Here is an 18,536-nt window from a genome sequence, read left to right on the forward strand (position 1 = left end):
GTATATTCTTTTTTTTATAGATATTTACTGAATAAAAAAAAAAAAACTTTTTAAAAACTTTTTATCACAATTTCCACCTGTATTGTGATTACATTCTTAAATTTGACATCAGTACCTTTTTAATTAAAGAGCAATATCAGTTAATTATTTGGGTTTTATTTTGAAAGGTGAAACAGGAAACGCAGCTGTCTAACTGAAGCTGCCTTGACTCTGCTGAGGCGAGCTGGAGGGAAAAAAAGGAAAAAAAACGAAGAAAAAAAGGCTCATCTGAGGGGTTTGAGGGGCGGATTTGGACAAAGTTTCCCAACTGTCCCGACCCGAGGAAGCTCCGGGGGGGTTGACGGGGAATCGATTTCACCGGTAATTAACACAGGAGTTACAAGTCGGTTGTTAATTAACTGTTATTTTCAGTGTGTCTGAGAGCACCGTCGTCCCAACCGCCGGAAGTCTGCATGAAGCTGCGTCTCCCACAGAGGCAACGGCGTCGACGTTTTTTTTTCTGTCTTCGTTTTTTTTTTTTTTTTTTTTTATTCGAGACTTTTTTTCTCTTTTTTTATTTTCTCTCAGCGAGATGAGCAGGGAGTGAGGAATGGAGGCGTAGGGAGCAAGGATGTTTGTGTTTACTAAGCGGCCAGCTAGTTAAGCATATGAATATACAGGCCTCCTTGTAGCTAGAGCAAGCCAGCGAACAAAAGGAGAAAATTAATGGAGGCAAGTTAGCTAGCTCTCCTTGTCTTGTTGCGTTAACCAGCTAACGTTAGCCATGTTTGTTTATATCCCAGATATCTCATTTAGCCCATGGCAGCTGCTTAGCTGCAGTGTAACACATCCAGGCTGAGCGCTTTGAAAGGGGCTCACTGATTTAAACGAATGATGAGAAATTCGTATTTACACGATTTCATCAATCACTGCTAACGTTAGCGCGCAGCTAACAGTGTCATCGTTTTGGAGCCAGCTTGTGCCCCTCGTTAAAAAATGGCTCTCAGAGCACTGAAACATTGACTTTGTATTACACTAATAACGGCCCCTTGAATCTGGCACTAAGTTGCCAGATAGCTGCAGGCTGTGGGAAATTAATTAATTTGCCTTATAAGCTTACCTTATCATTTATTTATAGTTGTGCAACTGCAGAGGGGAGATGAGGCTCATGAAAAATAACGTTGAACATGTCTTTGAGTTTTGCAGTGACAATGTTTTGCATGAAATATATTGATACCATAGTTGTTTCAGAGTATATTTTTTCATTGTATTCGCTTGTTATGTTGCAGTTTATTTTTCATTGGCCTGTATCTCCCCCAAAGGGATAACAGTTATCACTTATATTAAACGTCAGCTCATCTTTACTAACATGTAATTACATGCATGCATCTCTTGGTATGTGAGCAATATGGCTATGCATGGCATTCACAATTTTCACATGCATACAGAGAGCCAAACCTCAAAACGTATTTTACTGTTGGTCTATAACAGTAGCAAAGTGTGTGACAAATAAAGTGCAAAATGCATGCCAATATAGAACAGTGAAACTGACACTTCCTTATTTGTGCTACGGAGAACATGTTGCCAGTGTGTCAGTGGGAGATGATCAGGAAACAGACAAACTTTCATGATGAAAAGTAGTCTTTTAAACAGTGAGTGTTGTTTTCAACAAACCATATGCACTCTTAGAGAGGATGTTATTTTCAGCACATACTGTTTGGGAGAACACAGCTGTGTTTCTTTTTCAGGCAATAAATAATTACAACTTTTTGACACAAAATATTGGATTGTTTTCAAAAATAAGATGTTGCTGATAAAGCAACCATTCTAAGATTGTGAAATTTGTTAATAGCAACACATACTGTGTAAGAGACTAGTGAGGAAGTGCATGGGCTGTGTTACAAAACATAAAAAACCTTAAAGACTGATTATCATTAGTGTTGTCTGAACTCTTGCTTCTTCTGTCCTCCTGTAGATTTTTTTAATCCATCCCTTCTGGGATTGAACATCTTTGCCTGATTCCTTTTACATCCTCTTCTCCATAAATCAGATCAAATATTATTGAAAAACAATGCTACTGGTATGAACCTAAAAGCATTAGCCTTTAGCCTGTTAAATTTTTAGAGCTGTCTTGATTGTCTAATCTCAGAGCTCCACTCTGACCCTGAAATGTGACATGTTCAGTGTCTCAACCAATAGAGGAGAGGATACATGGAAAGGAAACAAACTGAGATGATTGAAATGCAGCCATGCATGGTCTCATTTCACATGAAAATTATCTTTAAAAAAAACAAAAAACAGAAGCGCAAAGTAAGAAGGAGGAGGACAGGTGTATTCTAAGTGTGTTGCTTTTTAATTACAGAAATAATGGACGATTCCCATTTCAACTCATCATACTTTTGGTCTCCCGTCCCCACTGTACAAGGACAGGTAGAGACAACCTTATTGTTGGAATTGTCTTGACATACACATGTGCTATGGCAAAAGATACCCGGAATCGATCATAACTTTGACTGTTTATGGAAATACTTTAAAGATTGCATAACACCAGACAATGATTTGACCCTGAACATGTTTTTAATAACACCATCGAATAATGCTGGGTTAATTGGTGAAGTTGGCTTAACATCACATAGAAGTTATTTGAGTTCTTGACAAGATGAAGGTTCACTCGATCATATGATCACTCCTGTCCCTCTCCTCTCTCATCTCTTTGACCCTTCTTTGTTCCTTTTTTCATTTACTTTTTGCATCTCACCATGCCTTCGTTCTCTTTTCTCTCCCATTGCTGCCTTCTCCTCCTCTGTCTTCTCCCTACATGGATCTAACCCAACATTGACTCCCCCCTTCACTCTCCCCACCCTGCTTTGTGACACCTTCCATCTCTCCTGTTACTTCACCATCATATTAACCTCCACACATTAACTTTAACCTCTCTTATGCCACCAACACCTCGTTTCTCCTCTCCTGATTTCCCTCCTGTCTCTGTCCTTTCCATACTTTATCTTCCTTCCATGGTTCCATATCACTCCTTAACCCCATCCTCACCCTGTCATCACTCATGAAACCTCCCAACTTTTTACCCTCACCCATCCCATACACCTTTCCACTTCACCCTTCCTCACCTCCTTCCCTTTACCACCAACCCGCCCCTCTACTCGTCCCTATTTAGATCGAGAACGCCATGTTCCTGAACAAGGCAAAGGAGCAGCTAGGTCCAGAGAAGGCCAATGCGCCCTCCTTCCCTCACTCCTCTGCGTCTTCCACCTCCTCCCCCCACTACCCCACGGCTGTGCTCGCCATCCCCGGCTCAGTGGATGGAGGGGCTGGGGTACGAGTGGTCCCCAAGCAGGAAGGAGGTGGGGGCACTACAGGAGGCGGCAGTGGCAGTGCATCTTTAAGTGCAGTTGGGGGACATCTACACCAGTCGCACACCTCCCAGAACGTCACCGTTGTGCCTGTTCCCTCCACGGGTATCATGACTGCAGGTTAGTGGACTGCCTCTCTGTGTCTTTAGCAGGTTTTAGCAGTGTCGGAAATGGAGGTTTTCTGTAGCTGCACTGATTGTGACTCTAACATGCAGAGAGAATAAATGTAAAATGTTTGTTTTGAATAACAGTTTCTCTTTTCCTCTCAGCGGGATTAGTGATCACCACCCCTCAAGGCACACTGGTCCCCACTGCCTCCACACAGTCCTTTGTAGCTGGACCCCCCACTGCCACCACCATGATAGTGTCTGCAGTGCATCCCTCAAATACAGGTAAAACACAGACACAACTCACCATCACTTCAGTCTGTTCCACATGTTAATGCAAACTGCAGTGTGTTGGGTGATGGTATTGTCAAGTATTATGCTAATCAGTTTTCACATGTTTGTGTCAGGGGAATATATTAGCTCAGTAGCAGCAGCAGTGTCTTGCATCACTGTCCACACAGTAAAACTCACAGCTCTACAGGAGCAGGTGGGATTGAGCACTTCACTCAAGGGCATCCATGACACAACCTGAAGAGAATTTGTTATTAGTTTGATATAATAAGACCCCTGTTTTCTCCCTGTTTTTATTCTTAAAACACGTCACAAAGTATAATGAGGCCAAATTTCATTTAATTTAGTAGAGATTTGTGTTTTCCACTCACAATTATTTTTCCTGCGTTTTTTGTGTTGGTACACCCATGCACATGCAATTATGCACACTCGTGTGTATATCTTTTTTGTAAGATTTGATATTGCTCCTGACCAGAGCAGCACAATCCTGCACAACAGCTCTTGTGAAGTGATGGACAGATTTTTTCCATCTCTAATATACACGGTCTCTGTCCTGTTCTTTTGCCTGTTTTCCTTTTACTTGTGTCTTGTTTCCAGACAAGAAGGATGACATTGCTGTCCCTCCTGCAGTTGTAATGCCGGCGCCATCAAAGCGAGGCAGGAAGAGTAAGCAGGTGATGGGCCGAGTGGCTGGAGTAGGCGGGGTTCTCCCTCCAGGAAGTGATGCATTAATACTGGCGCACCTAGCAGCTGGTGGACAGGTGAGTGCTTCTGTTATGTGACTTCTGTTATAGCATGTAGTTTGTCCCTGTCAACATCACTAATATGTTGTCATTGTGTTACAGCACCACACTGCTGATCCATATGACCTGTCAAATGATGAGGATGACCATACTAGCAAGGATGGCCCCAAATCCTACAGGTAATGGAAAGAAATTTAGATTAGATTAAAATTAGATGTATTGGTAACTCTACATTAAATCTCTTTGACTGCCTTGTGTGCCATAAAGGTTTTCTTCTCTCTCTCTCACTCCTCGCTTGCCAAGGTGTCGGATGTGTGCGGTGACGTTCTTCAGCAAGTCAGACATGCAGATCCATGCCAAGTCCCACACTGAGGCCAAGCCCCATAAGTGCCCCCACTGTTCCAAGTCGTTTGCCAACTCCAGCTACCTGTCCCAGCACATCCGCATCCACAGCGGGGCCAAACCCTACACCTGTACCTACTGCCAGAAAACATTCAGGCAGCTCAGTCACCTACAGCAGCACACACGGTACTTGGCTGGGTGGTTTGTGGGGTTCTGTGTGTGTGTGTTTGTGTGGAGGGGGGCTGCTCGTGCATGTGATTCCTGTTGTTAAGGCACGTGTGTGGGCCTGTGTGTGGTGATGGATGAAGGGATGGTGAGGCAGGGATGTGCCGGGGTCTTTTGGGAGAGTGTTGACAGTGTGAAGCTCTTTTTGCACAGTCTAAGCATCACCTTTGAAGGTGCAACACTTCAACCAAACTTAAATTAAGTCACAGTTCTAAGCTTGTTATTTTTATGCATTTATCAAAGCTTAGTCATTTTATTGTAACTGATTAATTATCAGAACAGGGGGCCAGCTTCATCACTAAATTTAACTGTTGCTTTGATCCCTTATGAACTAAAATCCTCTCAGAATACATCCTGGGTGGATGATCTGGTGTTTGGTAGAAATAGTCAACTTACACCACCAGCTACCAACTAAATACACCTCGGATTTACCAGCTGGTTGGTGTTACCTTTCTCATCCTCCTGGTGATACCATCACAAGCTTGTCTTGGTACTGCATGCATGTTCCCTAATCTTAGTTAATCTGTTTTCTTTCCACCCCTGTTTTCACCCAAATCCCTCAAACATCCCCTCTTTGGTTTGAAGCACCTTCTGGAGATCTTTCACTGTCATACGAGCCACTACTATGTTAAAATATCCCATTTTATGTCAAGCAGAAAAAATAGTGAAAATAGGAGTTTAGTTAAGATCACACTGGGGCAGTGATTAATCAGAATCAGAATCAGAATCCTTTATTAATCCGATGCGGGAAATTGTTGCATTGCAGTGCTCCATTTCACATGTACAGATAAATAAAGAGGAATAAAATAATGTAAAGGTAAAAATAAAATATGATAGTCAAATAACCCAGTCTTTAAAATATAAAGAAATAAAGAAATATACTTCAAAATCTACAGATGACGACATCGATTGGCAGATAGTGAAAATGTTGTCAGCTGGGAAGTCAGTCTCTTATTTACATCCCAAATATATGATAATTCACCACTTTAAATCAACACACCCTCCTTTTTGTCTTTGCCATTTTTTTACTGCACCAAGTTAGTCTGCATGTTTTACACACCCTCATCATCATATCTCCAAAAGGGACAAAGCTGCTTTTTCTAGTTAATGCCGTCACGACTGATTAATGTTTTAATTTTATGTTTGACCATGTCATTCACCTTCTTTCATGTTTTCATTTCCCTTATTGCCATGCACCGGGTTTTCTTTGTGGGTTTCAGGCCATTAGTTTTAACCAGGAAGGCCTACCACACGTTTAGAATTTACACTGACTGCAGCAGAGCCAGACATTCATATACAGTACACACTCACTGCACTGAAAGCAGGGCACACCAAATGGAGAGAGAGACTGCGAGAGAGAGAGAGAGAGCGAGAAAGAGAAAAGCGTGACTGTGCTTGCTGTATGTTTTTGTTCTGTGTTTTCACAACTCAGACACAGCACAAAGAGCACACTGTCAAACGTAATGATCTGTGATCAACATGATTGATCGCAGATCCTGTTAACTTAAGCGCATGATTTGGTCTTCAGTTCATCATGAAGTTTGGTCATGCTGTAGCTTAAAAATCTCTCGCTGTTTCTCTCTCTGTTTCTCTCTCTCCACCCTCTCAACCCTCCAATCCCGGTTTCCCGTGTTAGAAACCACACTGAGGCCAAGCCCCACAAGTGTCCCCACTGCTCCAAGTCGTTTGCCAACTCCAGCTACCTGTCCCAGCACATCCGCATCCACACTGGGGCCAAGCCCTACAGCTGCTCCTACTGCCAGAAAACATTCAGGCAGCTCAGTCACCTACAGCAGCACACACGGTACTGGTCTGGGCTGGGCTGGGCTGGGCTGGGTGGACATGAATGTTCGGGTGTTTTTTGATGTGTGCATGTATGGGAGCAGGTGTGTGGAGAGTTATGGCATTGTGATTTTTATGTGTTTATAGCATCTGTCAATGTTGTTTTGCCATGGTATTATACAGTGGTCTAAAAGCAATGGTAAAGTTTATCTAAAGTGTTTGAAGAAATACAAACAACCACAAAGATATAATAGCTTATAAAATCATGTACCTAAAGGAACTGCCTTTTATGGAAGTGAAAGTAAATTCAGAAGAAACTAAAATATGAGAAAGCGAAGGGATGAACTACTAAGCTGTGTATATTTTACCTTTGATTTGTGAATGATGGTTATTGATAAATGTCTAAGGAGGAATTAGCACATTGAGTTTGAAGTGGCGTAACACTGTTTAACAGTGAACAATATGTTGCTTTGGATGAGAAAAAACATATAAATACTTGCAACAATGTCCATCGCTCTGCAGCAGTAAAGTGAAATATATTGAGTGTAATTAACTGACAGTGTGTGTAACTGATTTTTTCAGGATTCACACCGGTGACCGACCGTACAAGTGCAACCATCCTGGCTGTGAAAAAGCTTTCACTCAGTTGTCCAACTTACAGGTAAGTTTATTCCCAGGTTTGTTCTTTGGTGGTGACCTGATGGCATCTGCTCAAGTAAGACTTTGATTTCTTCTTATCTGTTTCTTTTTTTTTTTGTCTCCTCTCTTCCCCACAGTCTCACCGTCGGCAGCACAACAAAGACAAGCCGTTCAAGTGCCACAACTGTAACCGTGGTTACACAGACGCTGCCAGCCTGGAGGTGCACCTGTCCACACACACTGTCAAACATGCCAAGCTGTTCTCCTGTGGCCTCTGTAACCGATCCTATACCTCGGTAGGCTCTCAGACTTGTCAAACAAACATGAGACATGAGTTTTTATGGAGTAGACAGACTCTGACATGATTGCTATGTCTGTTATTTGTCTATTAGACACTGGCTGAAAAATCTTTCTTACTGGCAGTGCTTTATCAACAGGCAACTCACCAGTCTAGTGAATATGTTTTGTATACAGAAAACAACCAGCCATTTTTATCCGAAGAACCTTGAATTAAGCACTTCTTCTCCTTCTCCAGGAGACGTATCTAATGAAACACATGAGGAAGCACAACCCTGACCCGCTAACAGTGGCAGCAACAGTAGCTGCTCAGCAGGCTCAGGGCCTTACACCAGGCGGAGGGGGCAGGGGCCGAGGCCGTGGCCGAGGGAGAGGAGGTGCTGGTGGAGGAGGTGCGGGTAGAGCGGGCCAGCTCCAAAGCCAGAACAACCCAAATAACACCAACCAGAACCCTAACCCGGGACCCCCAGGCAGCTACCAACCACCCCAGCAACCCACAGAAGCTGTGGTTCCATGCCCGTTTGACCTACATCAGTACAAGACAGTGGCAGCCAGTGAGATCCAGTACAAACCAGTTTCTGTGGCGGACCTACCTGTGGTCCACAAAGACCTTTGCCTCACAGTCTCCACATCAGCCATACAGGTGGAGCACATGAACTCATAGGCTGCGTCTTCCCACTCTGTTCGAGGAATTACTTATTGTGTCTGCAGTGTAAAAAGGTCCACATGAACAAGCAGTTTAACTCTATTCAATATTACAGTCTTCTTAAAACAAGAAAAAAGGCTAATACCCAATAAACCAGATGCAAATCATCTGGTTTATTGATACTTTACTGAATTTGCAAAAATGTAGCAAGACACCAGTGGGATCAGTTTAGATTCACTTTCCTGTGGCTTTGAGTGACATTATTTTGAAAGGAGTTGTTCAGAAATACAGATTTCATTCACTCACTGCCATTTTTTTCTTCATTTTAAGAAGCTTTAATACTGAGTGCAACGTTAAATGACTTGTTTGAACATAGATATTTTGCAGTGTGCTACTCGATTCCTGAGCCCACTTGTTCCAAGTGTCTCTCAGTAGAAATGCTGGTATAGGACACTGATATAACTTGTTTACTCCTGAGTCCTTCAGTTTGTGAGGACTTAACCAAAACTTAATCTATATTATTATGAATGAGAGGTTGATTAAATGAATCTTTACTCTTATTTCACCTTTAATCAACTGTGAGTCAGAGCACAGGTCATCAACTTACTTGCTTCATAAAACATTTTTAATACCTGATCCTAAACCAGCAGATCTGCTCTGAGAATCTTGATAAAAGAGGCCCCCTGATGTCCTTCTCTTTTTTTATTGCATTGTTTGCAAGAGGCATCATCGGAGTATCAAAGTGTAAAATATCTGTAACATAAAAAATCACACTATTCTCTGCATATTTATGGTCCAAAGAATGGTGCGATTTTTAAAAAAAAAAATTCTGATCACATTAAACTGAACATTCTCCACTATTTAGTTCAAGCCAAAACAAGGGAGAGAGAGAAGACAAGGAATCAATCATGAAAAACTGTTAAGATTCATAATAGCAACTGAAACAGCAAGGCAGTGCTACTGATCTGAAAACTGAGGACGGACTGAGTAAATAAGTTTGACTGGATTGGCACTGTAAAGGTGCTGTGGACAACTAGGATCAGGAAATCAAAATTGGAGCCTGAGAAAAGACTGCAAGCAGCCGGAAGAAAAGGATGTGGTGTTTTGTGGAATCAGGCTAAAGCCTGGGCCTGAAACTCAGCGCTGATTTCACAAATCATGAAGTCCCTATTCACACCCACCTCCCCTCAGACGGCGAGGAGTCGAGGATCCATTTCTTCGTCGGAGCCCAAAGTTTTGAACAAAAAAGATGGAACAGTTCAAGAATGCACTAAATGTGAGGAATCTGCAGCAGAACAAGACGTAAACACGAGAGAGAGAAGGGGTCGGTGGGGTGGGAGGGGTCATAAAGAAAGCACTTGATGAAGCTTGTACTTCACGCCTATGTTTGTCATCGTTGTACTTTTTTTAATATATCATGTATGTATTTTTCTACCAACAGAGGAACGTGTGAACAAACTCAGAGAGAGAACAGAGTGAGTGCATGAATGTGAAGGGAACAGAAAGAAAAGTCCTAACAGAGCGTTTTAGTCCCACTTTTTTCTTAGTATTCAAAGGAAGACAGTTTACTATCCTCCAGTGAGTAAAGGCAGCCCAACTCGTCACTGTCAGGGTGGTTGTTGGGGAAATAATGATTGTGTGATAAAAATGGCTGACAGGTACTGTTATCAATCTTTTTTTAAAGAACTTTTCATACATATTATTACTACTTTCATTATAACTGTATTGCAAATGTTATTCACATTATTATCAAACTGAGGCATTATTGTATTTCAGTATGCTGTACATAAAATAGATAGAAAAGACTTTTTCATCTGTAAAAGGGAAGTATGTCCTGTGTAAAGCATATATGGAAACTAAAGGAACTCAAATTAACCAGTACCAAATCATTGGCTGTGTCCCAGGTCACCTTTAGTGTTGATGGACCCTAACAGTCACGTTCAACTAAGTCTGCAAAGAAGGGTCAATTCCAGGCCTGAAAATTTAGGGAATTTCCTAAATATTTGTTAAATTATTGAAAAATATTTTTTCATTTTTCTGTAATTGTAGTTAATTTCCTGCACTTTCAACCACACCCACTCATTGGTCTTGGTGATACTCCAAATTATGATTGTTCAGCTGAGTATGTTTTATTTTTTAGAATCATTTACAGGAATTGTTATTAGACAAGAATATTGTGACACTGTGCAAAAGTGAATGACTGTGATCTGAAAACCTTTAAATCTTTACCATTGTTAACCCATGAGAATTCCTCCATGAGCACTTTTACAGATGATCTGAGCACATCTTAACAATGAAATAATATTAAACAAGGCTATGATATTGTTGACCTGGGACACTGCTGCCATGTTTTTGTGCACAAGCTATCTCTACCCAATCAAAATGTTCGAGCAGCCTATACATCAGGCTGATTGTCTCCATGTATACTCCTCCTTGTATTTCATTGTGTCTTTTTATGAAAAATAACCCATTCTCAATATTCTTGTTAATGTTATTACTGATGCTCCTGATAATAATACAGTTATTAACTGCCCTCTTATGCTACACTCTTGCATACTGTATGCACAGTTACACCTCTTGCTCATCTGAACAGACTGTTTCTTCCCTTAAGGAGAATAAAGTTCAAAAACAGTTTATGATGAAAAAACTTTAATCGTTTGATTTACTCGATTGACATCCAGACTGCATGTTATTGATGAGAATGTGTGATCATTTTATTCTTTTTGGCTGGTTTGATAAAATCTGAGGCCCAAGTTGTGTCTGATTTTTGAGTTAGAATTGCAAAATCCCTATACACATAAGGTGAGACAGTGTTAGTCAGTTTGACATAAATGACGATTTAATTTACAGACCAATGACTGCATGAAACGAGACTGTAGATAAAACGTTTAAAAATATATACACCAGTCTATGAATGCAACAGTGAGTGGGTGTAAGCTTAAGAGCAACAGTTTATTTTTTGCACTTAATAAATTATGGCGTATATGAGATTTCTAGTTGTCAACGTAGTATTGGAAATTATGAACCAGATTTCATTAGTGACGCATCTATAATGAATCGTAAAATATGATTCGTTTTACTTATCTAGTGCGACAGGATTTTGCCTTTTGCGCTGGAGTAACCGTGCAGAGCGTAAGTCCCGCCCAAGCGAGGCACTCCGCACGGCCTAACAAACATACCACAATATAGAGGCGGGGTTTACGCTGGCTCGACCAATCACGGCAGCCTGTCCGAAGCGCCCACCAAAACAGTTCAATTTCAAATTCAAACGGTTGGAGACGGTGGAGGATTGTAGTCAAAGGGAGCGGACACTCAGTTTTATTAAAGGTAACTTTTATAAATAAAAGCTAATACTAATTTTGTTTAGCCCAAATAGTGAATAGGGTGTTGCAAACCTCTGCTCGGGAACTTTCCAAATACAGTTGGTCCAGTAATTTAACGTAGTCATCTTCCTTTTATGCTCAAGCTAACGGCAGTTAACGTTAGTGGTAACATGCACTCTGTTTAGTTCGTTTTAAATGGCTAACTACAATCCAACTGAAGTTAATTTATATCTGACGCGTTCCTAAATGACACCGCATATGTTTGAGTTAATAAATATTAGGTTTGGTTGTGTTTAAGCAGACAGTGTCAGCTCTGGGTGTATGGTTGGCCATTGCTATCACTCTTGTAACGTAAGCTAAAGTTATAGGTAACTGAGGACTAGCTAACTGATAACTGTAAAGTGGTTCAGTCCCCATCCTGTAACCAGTATACGACACGGGCCACTTAATTATGTCATCTTATTGTCGTTTAAATGAACTTTACCTGACCTTAAACTTTTGACTGGTTAATGCTAAAGTCAGGTGAGACCAAGCTACAGTATAAAGTCAAACCTGCACCCATAGCATCTGTGCCATACTGTTAATCCGAGACTGAGATTAGCGTTGGAGTTATTTTTCCATGCCCTTTACTCTTCTAATAACATACACTGGGAGATTTGTTTTATTATTATTTTTATTTGTTTTACTGTGGAGCTGACAGTGCCATAGTCCCAGTTTGTGCCTCTCATGTCACAGAGCCAAGCATTTGTTTGTCCAAAACGTAATTAGTCTGGTATGACTATGATTTACCTCTGAACTCTCAACAGATTATGTCCCGCTTGCCAGTTATGTCAAGCAAGAGGGTCCTTACAAGCAGCAGCAGCAGCGCAGAGAATGCCCAAGACCTTGCGCCTGCTCAGGTTTGTACTAAACATCATCTACATCTTTCGTTTCATCTGCTTTGTTAACATGTGATTTACTCTGCTTCTCAATCTATAGCTGCTCTACAAATACTGTCCGTGTACTGTTGTCAAGCATTCATGTTTCTGCACTTACCTGTAATATTTCACAAGCTGAATACCCATAGAGCCCATATAACAGACTTGGTACACATTTATGTGTCCCTAAAATGATCATGAATCGTAGGTGTGCAGTAGGTTATTTCTGTTGCCCAAAAAGCTGAATCACTGCTTCATGCTGGGTGGTGTTTTTTTGTGTTTACAGAAGCGGATTCGTAAGGACCCAGAGCATGTCAAACCCCAGGCAGCAGCTACAATCATCGGTGGCAAGAGACCTCCTGTTGCTGCAACCAGGGCACCTCTTTGTAAGTTTCTGTTTTTCACCAAGGTCATAAACTGCGCAGAACTTTTTGTTCAGGCATTTGTGCAGATATAATCTAGCATGCACTGTAAATTATTGCTCATAAAAGCACTTCACCATTGTGTTAGCAGGAAGTATCTGCTTATTTATCAGTTTTAATGTGTCAGAATTCACCAGGACTGTTGATGAAAGAGTTTGAGGGAAGGAATTTGATGATTAATTCTTGCAAAATGTAATTAGACATATTTTTTCTAGCCCAAGCATTTTTTTTTATTTTGAGGTCCCCTTGTTCTTTTATTAAACATATATCTCTCTGTTTTACTCTTCCTTCAATCAGCTAAGCCAGTAAGAAGCATGGGAGCTGCCACTGTGGCTGTTGGTCCTACCAGAGGTAAGATGACCTGTGTGCTGGGCAGTAGAGTAAAGAGCATGAGCTGAGAGTTTATTTTTTCAAAGTCAGATGTGTTTGAAAATTCAGAAGTCCTTTAGGTTCATCACACGTGCAAGGTATTATTATCAAGGCAGTAGATCTGGGTGTTACATGAACACGTCTGCTAATTTCTTTGTTATTTTACTACTGTCTGATCAGGCGCCCTGAAACCAACTGTAGCTTCAGCTGCAGCAAAAGGAGCCAACGTCAAACAACCTGTTGCATCCACTGCTACAAAGACAGGTGAGACACCTGCTTGGTTCTTGTTCCTTTACAAAATCAGGTCAAATCAATCAAATCATTAAAGTTTCCTTTGTAATGGCCTGAATGGAAAACTGGAGAAGACTGATGAGATCTGAATGGAGCCGTCACACCTGTCGGTGATGCTCTTGTTTACAGGTGGGGGTGGTGCCCCTCGACGTCATGCATGGGACCTGAAGGGCAAAGTCAGCGACATGGAGGGTAAGATCCGTAACTACCAGACCAAGGTCAAATCTGTCAACCAGGAGAATGAGGTTCTGAGAGACTCGGTGGCCCAGAACCAAACAAGAGTGGCTGGAATGGAGAAAGAGCTTGAGAGGCAGAGGAGCCAGATCAGGTGCAAGGACCATTTTACCTGGAAAAATTAATCAAATTAAACATTTTACTGTCATTACATTGTAGGTTTTACCAATTTGGTTGTTAATTTCATTTCTTTTTGTCGATTAAAGTGAGTATGAAGAGGAGCTGCAGGCACTGTCGGAAGTCCGGGATGAGTTGGAGAAAGTGTCTAGTGATAAGAATACTCTTCAGAAGGAGCTCTCCAACCTGGAGGGAAAATACAAGGTCATGGAGACACTCAGAGACAGCCAGGAGACAGAGCTACAAACTCTCAAGGTATAACATCAGCTGCTGAACAGCAGATAGTGATTATTTTTGAGTGTGTGTGGTATCCTTACATAAGTATACCATCTGACAGACTTGACCTGTTCATAACGTTCATAACCCACATGGAACTATTTTGGGAAAGGATAGGATTTTTAGTTGTTTTTTTCTTTCCACTTCAGATGAAGCTTTCAGTTCAGGAGTCGACTCTGGCCCGTGTGCAGGCGACTCTCAGAGACACAGAGGAAGAGGTCCGCTGTCTCAAAGAGACTGTGGCCCAGCAAAAGGACGAGCTTCATGCCGGGGAAATGGAGCGCAGACGACTCCACAATACCATTCAGGAGCTCAAGGTCAAGTTACCATGTTGGGTAACCATACAACACAGCATCCTCAAAGGCCTGTGGAAGTTTTGGTTCATTCCTTTCTTTGATTATTTTTGTACTTTGTTTTGTTTGCTAGCACTTCACAACCAAATCAACAAGCTTCACACTGACGAATGAGACTAATTTGCCCATCACTTTTCTCATGCAGGGTAATATCAGGGTCTTTTGCAGAGTGCGCCCACTGGTGGGTGGAGGCCTCAGCAAACACATCCAGCTCCCAGCCAGTGACAACAAGATGATAACACTGGCCAAAACAGAGGAGGTGAGAATCCTGTTAGAATACCAGATATGACAGAGCAGAAACATTTGCTTTTAGTTTTATAAGCATGTCTTAAACTACAAGACTAAAGTTTCTGCTTCTCAGTCTCACACAGGAAAAACCACAGACACTCAGAAGAACTACAACTTCAGTTTTGACCGAGTGTTTGGCCCCCAGACTTCACAACAGGAGGTAAACAATAAACCTGTGTATTATAATTCACAATATATAAAACAATGTTGAGTTATCATGAAAAACAGTAAAAGCAAAATACATGAATGAAATAAAATGATGTGATTTTGTCACTTTGTTTTCAGGTCTTTGAAGAGATCTCTCTGCTGGTGCAGTCAGCACTCGACGGCTACAATGTCTGCTGCTTTGCCTATGGCCAGACAGGAAGTGGAAAGACATACACCATGGAGGGAAGCGAGTTTGATGAGTGCAGAGGTGTCATCCCCAGAGCTGTGCAGCAAATCTTCAAAGCAGCAGAGAAACTGGGAGCACAGGGCTGGGAGGTTAGTGTACCATTCTTCGTATGCCAGTGACTGTACTGTGCATGTTTTTCACTGTGGAGGAGATATAATAATAAATGGAACCTTTCTGTTTTACCTCAGTTCACCTTCACAGCGAGCTTTGTTGAAATCTACAATGAGACCCTGCGAGACCTCCTCTACACCGGCAAAGCCAGCAAGAGACCCGAGCATGAGATCAGAAAGTCTACCAATAATGAGGTGACAATCACCAACCTCACCTATGAAAAGGTCTCCAACGAGGATCAGGTACAGTCAACGACATCTCTGTTGCTTCAGTTACACTATAATCAGCCTCCTAACCAGCATCCAAAAAAATCCTTGTATGAAGTTGCAGTAACTCACAGCAGATTGGAGTCAGTTCATTTTGAAACTGAAAAACAAGTACACAAGTAAGAGTTTTTAAAAAAGTCTCTCTAATTCCCTCCAGGTTCTCGGTCTGATTGCCCTGGCCAATCAGAATCGTTCCACTGCCCAGACAGCCCAGAATGACCGCTCATCTCGCTCCCATTCAGTCTTCCAGCTGGACATCGAGGGAGTGAATGCTGGCAGGGATGTCAAATGCAAGTGTGAGTATAATCCCACTGATTATGCCAGTATCCGAGCTGTGGCTGCACTTGTATATTTAGAATATCACAACATTAATTGGCCATCAGTTCTGTGAGCGATGGAACAAATTCATTACACATTAATGTCACCGTGCCTCAGATTCATCTTCTGTTCGGTCATCACCTGTTAAAATCTGAATTCACTGTATCTTTTCTAATAAAGATGTTTTTTGTTTGTTTTTGTGTACACAGCCACTCTGTGTCTAGTGGATTTGGCTGGCAGTGAGCGAATGGTGAAGAGTCAGTCTCAGGGTGAGCGCTTCAAAGAGATGACGGCCATCAACGGCTCCCTGTCCAACCTGGGCATCGTCATCGCCGCACTGGCCAACAAGGTCTGTAAGCAGGAGCCTGGATAAAAATGAGAATGCTGACAGTCTGCAGCTTCTGTGGAAGCTTAGATATATTATAAAATTATATTGATTTATTTTATTTGACATAAATTGGTTTTATTTGTGTTCCAGGAGAGCTATGTTCCATACAGAAACTCCAAGCTCACCTACCTTCTGCAGGGCTGCTTGGGAGGAAACAGCAAAACGTGAGTCTATCTTTAATATAGCTTCAACCATTCTTTTTAATAATTTATCAAGGGTTTGATTCACAATTTACCAGCTAATTTGACATGCAGTTGAAGTCCAGCTTTCATATTGTAATTCTTATAAGTTCTTATGAGTTTATTAATGTGGACTGTATTTTTGTCTTTCTTGTCCCAGCCTGATGTTTGTGAACATTGCTCCAGAGTCAGACAGCTTTGGGGAAACCCTCAACTCCTTGAGGTTTGCCAGCAAGGTCAGTGGCATTTATGGTTGTTTAATATATTTTATTCATGAGACAGGTGGAAAGAGATCGTACACAAACATTAATAACATGATGTGAAACTGTGGATAAAGTGAACTTCGTCATTATGTTAAATCATCTTATGTTTGAGAAATGTTTTTCCAGTAATCCATCATGTTTTGTGTGCTAATGTCATTAGTGTTTTCCTCACATTGTTTGATTAATTAGTCAGGAAAGTAAATAATCATTGTGTCATGTTTGCATTTGTTGTCTTCACAGGTGAATGACTGTGTTATTGGGACTGCAAGTGCCAACAGGAAGTAGAGTGAAGCTCTTGAAGGAAAAAAAAAAACCCTGTGTTCTTACTAGTTTCACCATTATGGTCCTGACATGAAATCTTCAGTTTCCTGTGTCTTTTACTTACACATTGTGTTGTTTGGCACACGCTATGGTGCCAATCTGTAAGAACCAAAAACTCTAAAATCCTTTTGTATATTCTCAGGGCCTTTATTAGAGGCTTTTAAAATTCTTACATCTTTTATGTAAATCAGGTGGATGTATACATACACCAATCAGCCTCAACATTAAAACAAGTAACTGGATTTAATGTTGAGGCTGATTGTTGTATATTTTTTGAAATACAAATGTCTCTCGGTATTTCTGACTGATAATCTCCATTAAGCTTATCATATTTTCCTCTTCTTTCTTTTTTTTGACCCAAAATATTCTTTATTTTCAGTTTAAATATGGCAGGTTGCATTTAGTCAATAAATGTAGTCAAATTAAACAGATACTATCACTTATATTTTTCTTGATTTGTGTGTGACACTTGTGGCAATAAGTGGTCTTTTTTTTTTTTTTTTAAATTTTATTTTTCAGTCTGTGCTCTCTGGCCCAACAAGCTGAAATAATAAAGACTTTCAGTAGATGGGCTGCTTGTTTTTCCTGTGCTGCCAGATGTTTATTTCTAATGCTTTCATACATTTAAAGCACATTGTGGCTAATCTTGTATATATTATTGATTAACATTTTTCACAATATTCTACAGTGTTCCACATTTATCATTCCTCATTAATGTGTTTTTATTTCTGTTTTCCAGGTCATAGTCATTGTTTGTTTTACCATATTAAAATCAAGTTGCAGGGACGTGTAAGTTGTGATAAATCCCTCATCGTGAACGTCCTGTTGTCTTTATTCTTGGTTGAACTTGCTTCAGACGGCAAACTTCATTGCAGCTATGAGTTATGTCCAGAATGTGACAAACAGTTTGCCTCAATCTCAGCTCGTGATAAAGATGATGAGCTTTCTCTTGTCAGTTTGTCTGTTTGTTTTCCTTTTAGATGAATCTTGTAGATCATGTTGGAGGATGTAGTTTGTGGTGCTGTTGAGTATTATACAGAGAGGTGTCTGTTATTTAGCCAAATGTCATTGAGTGGACAAATAACAGAATATATGTACAACATATTACAGAACTCAATTCAGCAGCACAAACTACAGATGACTACAGTTAAATCAGCACTTCAATAACATAAAACTGGACATTTAAATCTTCAGAAAGGGAGGATTTAGTGCAGACTGCTGCATTAAACTGCATTAGTTTTAGCTGCATGTTCCTAATAAACTGCTAACTGAGTCTATAATAACAGT

General features: G+C 40.9%; 3 protein-coding genes across 11 annotated transcripts in view; all 3 read left to right on the forward strand.

The window, feature by feature from the left end:
- Nucleotides 1-18,536, forward strand: part of LOC108881900 (class I histocompatibility antigen, F10 alpha chain) — a 272,592-nt gene that overhangs the window by 211,528 nt on the left and 42,528 nt on the right. For 2 of the 6 annotated variants that reach the window (XM_051068655.1, XM_051068640.1), the window contains exon 1: nucleotides 2,196-2,205. The exons of the other annotated variants lie outside the window; for them this stretch is intronic. The gene's annotated coding sequence lies outside the window, so the exon portion shown is untranslated. Of the gene's footprint in view, nucleotides 1-2,195; nucleotides 2,206-18,536 lie in introns of those variants that run through there. 6 annotated transcript variants of the gene reach the window in all.
- znf384a (zinc finger protein 384 a) lies at nucleotides 203-11,067 on the forward strand. 4 transcript variants are annotated; one of them, XM_018674113.2, is made up of 11 exons: nucleotides 203-360; nucleotides 2,342-2,409; nucleotides 3,152-3,467; nucleotides 3,617-3,739; nucleotides 4,343-4,506; nucleotides 4,591-4,667; nucleotides 4,792-5,016; nucleotides 6,692-6,859; nucleotides 7,420-7,498; nucleotides 7,614-7,772; nucleotides 8,012-11,067. In XM_018674113.2, exons 2-11 carry the CDS (start codon nucleotides 2,347-2,349, stop codon nucleotides 8,435-8,437), a joined length of 1,800 nt encoding a protein of 599 aa, XP_018529629.1. In that variant the 5' UTR covers nucleotides 203-360; nucleotides 2,342-2,346; the 3' UTR covers nucleotides 8,438-11,067. The 4 variants fall into 4 exon arrangements, with proteins under 4 accessions (XP_018529629.1, XP_018529631.1, XP_018529633.1 ...); XM_018674115.2 differs by having other exon boundaries at nucleotides 4,376-4,506; XM_018674114.2 differs by lacking the exon at nucleotides 203-360 and adding an exon at nucleotides 389-711.
- On the forward strand, nucleotides 11,658-18,067 carry kifc1 (kinesin family member C1). Its single transcript, XM_018674112.2, has 17 exons — nucleotides 11,658-11,746; nucleotides 12,549-12,641; nucleotides 12,946-13,045; nucleotides 13,379-13,432; nucleotides 13,631-13,714; nucleotides 13,871-14,069; nucleotides 14,182-14,347; nucleotides 14,518-14,685; nucleotides 14,867-14,980; nucleotides 15,083-15,169; nucleotides 15,295-15,492; nucleotides 15,592-15,756; nucleotides 15,938-16,076; nucleotides 16,308-16,447; nucleotides 16,577-16,650; nucleotides 16,826-16,901; nucleotides 17,169-18,067. The coding sequence occupies exons 2-17, from the start codon at nucleotides 12,552-12,554 to the stop codon at nucleotides 17,211-17,213; spliced, it is 1,899 nt and encodes a 632-aa protein (XP_018529628.1). The 5' UTR covers nucleotides 11,658-11,746; nucleotides 12,549-12,551; the 3' UTR covers nucleotides 17,214-18,067.

Source organism: Lates calcarifer, linkage group LG3, assembly GCF_001640805.2.
Source record: "Lates calcarifer isolate ASB-BC8 linkage group LG3, TLL_Latcal_v3, whole genome shotgun sequence".
NCBI lineage: Eukaryota > Metazoa > Chordata > Actinopteri > Centropomidae > Lates > Lates calcarifer.